The 5090-nt window shown below is 32.1% G+C and overlaps 1 protein-coding gene across 1 annotated transcript; it reads right to left on the bottom strand.

Moving 5' to 3' along the window:
* Window positions 1-3573: 3573 nt before the first annotated feature.
* On the bottom strand, window positions 3574-4783 carry LOC120082027 (zinc finger protein GIS3). Its single transcript, XM_039037237.1, has one exon. The coding sequence runs from the start codon at window positions 4501-4503 to the stop codon at window positions 3826-3828; it is 678 nt and encodes a 225-aa protein (XP_038893165.1). The 5' UTR covers window positions 4504-4783; the 3' UTR covers window positions 3574-3825.
* Between the last annotated feature and the right edge of the window lie 307 nt (window positions 4784-5090).

Below are 5090 nucleotides of genomic sequence, written 5' to 3'. Positions count from 1 at the left end.
GAGTCACATAAAAGAATATAATTAAGCTTACAATGGAGTCACAACCATTCTTCAAACACATAAAAACTTTCAACCATTCTCTAAATTACATTTTAAATACATAATAAACTCAAATATAATATGAAACAATATCAAATGACATAATAATTGTAAATACCCGTTAATGGTAATGGATTCTACTACGAATTCGATAGTTTCAAGTACAAATCCGGCGACGGCGACGGCGGCGGAAATGGTGCTCGGTAGCTGCGACTTCTGGTAGCCTATGAAGATCTGCGAGAGTGAGGCTGAGAGATACGACAAATGAGGATAAAGAAACATAATAGAGAGAGATGAGGAAGAAAACTCACCTGTGACTGTGATGTGCGGTGAACGGAAGGCTACCGGAGGCGTGTTGATGGTATTGGCAATAAACGGAAGAGAGAGAGAGAAGAAACAAACCTTGACAGACGGCGATGAAGCTTTGGGTTGGAAGAAGAAAGAAACCAAACCCTAAAGAATGATGTGGCAAATGAAGAAGAAAAGGAATTGGGGAAAAGATTTACGATTTGCGACTATGGCTCGAATCGTCACATCATGCGACTACGTATGATTTCATAGCATACCTTATAATGCCATTATGTCCTGCCCAATTAATTGGGCTTGCGACAAAGGCAAAAAGAGTCGCAATTTGCAACCAATTGAAGTTTAGTCGCAATCTGGGCCAACGACTTTTCCCACGTTTCATTGCATAGTGCGACGCAAATGGCAATAGTCGCACCTTACTATGCAACTGTTACTTTTTAGTCGCATGAGTTGTGCGACGAACAGGATTTATAGTTGCAAGTTTGCAACTTTTTATGTATTCGTCGCAACCTTTGCGATGAAAAATGCATTTTGTCCCTAGAGATGCAACGATGTAGTTTTAGTCACTAGCATTTCATCGCTAAATGGTAGATTTCTTGTAGTGATAACTTATATATAAAAAAAAATGTGTACAAAAATTACGTTGGAAATGTGATCAAAATCCCACATCGATTAGATAAAGAGATGATCATAGATATATAAAGGACAATTATCTCCATTTAATATGAAGTTTTTGATTTGAGATCAAAATAAATTCATGAGAGTTTACGAGGGTCGGTGCCCCTAATAAATTACAATATTGCTTGTAACTTATTTTGAATATGAGTTTTGTTTTGGTTGTCTTTTTTAAAAATATATATATATATATGGCTTTTGTTTTGTGGAGTGGCTTATGGTTTATCTAATAATTCTCTCGCAGCATGCACAATCTTATTCTTTGGCTGGCAGCCAACTTGTGAATTAAATGATTGAACAATGAGCTTAATTATCGGAGACACCGAAAGATTTGCCTTTTTTTTCCTCTTTCTTTCTTGGAGCTTGGGAAATGTCTCTCTCACTAACTTTTGTTTGTAAAGGCTTAAACCTTACAAATCACTCAAATTTTCGTAAGGTATTGACTATAAAAAAATAAAAATAATAAAAACTTAGCCAGTTTAATGCTTAATTCTTAATGTCCATAGAATATGAGTATTTAAGTAACCCTTCTCCAATATTAACAACAATACAACATTAGACAAAAATAAAATAAAATGAAAAAAAATTATCTTTTTAGTCCCAAATTTTGAAGAATATGTGTATTTGGTCCCTGATTTTTAAAATATACCTTTTTAACTCTCAAATTTATAAGAATAGACCCATTTAATCCATGAAGTTTTCATAATGTACCTTTTTAAGTCCATGAATTTTTAAAATATGTTTAGAAGTTCCTTGAAGTATTTTTTGTTTGATTTTTTAAAAATAAATATACGATATTTAAAATTAGAAAAAAAGATTTTAGGGAGGATGTGATTTTTAAAAGTTATTCTTCTAATTTAAAATGTCATATAATTATTTTAAATAATAGTATAAAATTATTTTATGGACTTTTTCAACATATTTTTAAAAAGTCAAGAGACTATAAACGTAACTTTTGAAAACTTAGAGATTAAATGGGTCTATTTTTATAAACCTGAGGATTAAAATGATACAATTTTAAAATTGAGAGACCAAATACACATATTCTTCCAATCTTATTTCTCAATAAAATTTAATGCATCAATTCATCGAATATCTAAATTCAAAACATTAGAAGTAAATGTGATACTACAAGAATTTGAGCATAGACACAGAAGTTTATATATTCTCATAATTAGGTTAGACTACCGATTCAATTAAACCTAAAAATCGAAGTTTTTTTTTTATATTCAATTATTATAGTGTACTTAATGGAGTGGTGAACTCATTAAAAAGTTTTACTTAATAAATAAATAAAATGCAGCAATTATATAAGGTTTTGGTATTTATTTTGGTATACAAATTACCACGCAATCACCCCAATCTCATAATTATTACGATATTGACCAAGTTACCTCATTGTAGGGACAATAACACCTTATAGTTGTAGGTAGGTGAAAAAAACTCTACTTTTTCCTAGATTTATGAGTTCCTTTTTTATAATTTATCATATAAATTTTTTCTATTTTCTTTTCATATACTGTCCTATTTTTCTAGTCTCTTGATTATTATATTTAATTAATACATAGAGAGACACTTATTGGACTTTTAAGCTAACAAAATAAATATTGCAAAGTTGAAATACATATACATTTAAAATTGTGTTATCAAATCAATTCCCAATTAATTAGAGCTAGTTTCCTATCCTATGTATATATAAATACCTTCCTATTTTTGGGGTTATGTGGTAAGGTTTTTGGTTGACTATGAGCTTAATTTACTGAAATTAAATATAAAGCCAATATTTAACTTAATTTAACTCATAGTATACTATATCACTTAGAGATTTCTTCTTTATACTTTTGATTATCTTACAACATTAATAAAATGATTTCACGATTATGACTAATACCAATTCTAGGGTTTTATTTGTCAATTTCTTTTAAAAAAGAAATCTTTTGCGTGAGAAACTGAATTATATAAAGACTAAACAAACAAAATATAAACAACATGTTTAATATACAAAATAATAAGTACATTTAAATAACCAATAGATAAACGCATAAACCTATGAACATTTTTCTATTCTTGTAATTTAATGTTTCTAGAATAATGCTTTTAAATGTATGCATCTCGTTTTTAATACACTAGATTATTCCCTGTCGGTGAAAATATTTTCTCAATATTTGGAAATATATATATAAATATATATATCCAATATAGGCACTACAATCTAGTAGCCCCTTAATAATGTAAGTTTAAAGTTTGTGTATCTAATAACAAAAATTATACTAATTAGAGTAGATTTAGCTCGATGATAATTGAATTAATTTTTTTTTTTTATAAAGATTAGATCGTTGGATCTCTTGTACCAGTAGTTATTATATAAAAAGAATTTATATTAATTTATTATGGACATGGTTTCGATTAAAAGATGGTAAAGTTTAAAATTAACAATTATCGGGTAACCACGTTTAGAAGTCATTTAAAATAATTTGTTTGTAGTCAATTGTTCAATAATTGCACATAAATCGATAATTTTTTTGAAAAAAGGAGGAGAGAAAAAAATGATTATGGAGTGGTTGTAGGGTTGAAATTAATCATCGACATTTCACATCGGAGGAATGAACAAATGTGTTTTGGGTTTCGAGAGAGATCGATCTGATTAATAATAATAGTAATAATAATAATAAATAAATAAAAGAAAAAAGAAGAATGTACAAGATTCCAAGGGTTTTTGAAAAATTTTGCATACACAAAAAACGTAGGAAAAAAAATTAAATCAACCGAGTCGAGTTCCGAGTTTGGAGCGAGTCATGGCGGTTTTCATGGCGCCGCCGGAGCCAATCTCAAATGCAAATCCAACCCAATTCCGTCATCAAAACCCGATCCATTTTCCCCCTTGCTGAATCTCTTCAACGAAACTCCTTCCACTTGAGTCCCCATCGTGAATGCCATCGAATTCCCTACACCACCGCCGTACGACGACAACATCGCCGCCGTCCCTCCACNCCCTCCACCGCCGGACGTCGGAAAGACACACCCATGTGACGACACGTGGATCGGCGGCGGTCCAGTACGAGGCATGTAGACCCAGGAAGAGGAGGGAGTTCCGGCGGTGGCTGGGTTAGGGAGGAGGAATTGGCCGGGAGGAGCGGCTGTGGCGAGAAGGTGAGGCGGAGGAGCAAAGGCGGAGATAATTGGGTTTCTAACATAAGCAACGGCGGCGTTACGAGTGGCTTGTAATTGAGCACGTTTAAGTTGCTGCCTTTCTTTTTTATGGGCGTTTTGGTGGCCGCCGAGGGCTTGTGAATTGGCAAATTCACGGCAACAATATTGACACTCGTATTTCCGGTCGGCAGAAGGGGTAAAAACGCCGGATTCCGATGACCCAGTTGGGGTTTTGGCGGCGGAATCATCATCTTCTAATTCTTCTCTTACATCAAAGCCAAAGAGTTTTAATTTGAAAGGTGTTGTGTTTGATTTGGCTTGGAAATCAGCCATATGTGTTTAATTTTGGGCCCAAAAAAAACAGAGAGAAAGTAAATAGTGGAAAATGAAGGGGGGGAATGTGTAAGAACTTAGAATGCATGAAGGGTTTATTTATAAAGGACAAGAATCTAGGTTAATTGTGAAAATTGATGAGTACAAGGTAGAGAAAAAGCTAAGATTATTGGTACAATTTTTAATTAAAAAAAAAAAAAAGAAAAAGAAGGATGTAAAGGGAATTGACAAATTTATATATATATATATGGGAAAAAAAAAAGAAAAAAGAGAATGGGAGTTGTTTTGTCCCATAGATCGGCGACTCTTTTTCTTTTTTTTCCTGTGTATTGGTTTTCTTTGTTTGTCATGTAATGGAAGGTTTCAATGCCTAAATATATTGCCCTTTTGACAACTCCAATAACTATAACAATAAATCTCTAATATAATCCATCATTTTTCACATTTTTTTTATGCTCCAATTATTGAGGCTTTTAATTCTAATTCTATAGTCTTATTTTCGTTAAATTGCACTAAATCCTAATTCTATAGTCTTATTTTTGTTAAATTGCACTAAATCAACGTATTTCGAGAATTTAACAACATGG

The sequence above is a fragment of the Benincasa hispida genome, chromosome 7 (genome assembly GCF_009727055.1).
Source record: "Benincasa hispida cultivar B227 chromosome 7, ASM972705v1, whole genome shotgun sequence".
NCBI classification, from domain to species: domain Eukaryota; kingdom Viridiplantae; phylum Streptophyta; class Magnoliopsida; order Cucurbitales; family Cucurbitaceae; genus Benincasa; species Benincasa hispida.
Note: the sequence above shows the minus strand (reverse complement) of the source record. Positions and strands in the feature narration are given on the sequence as shown.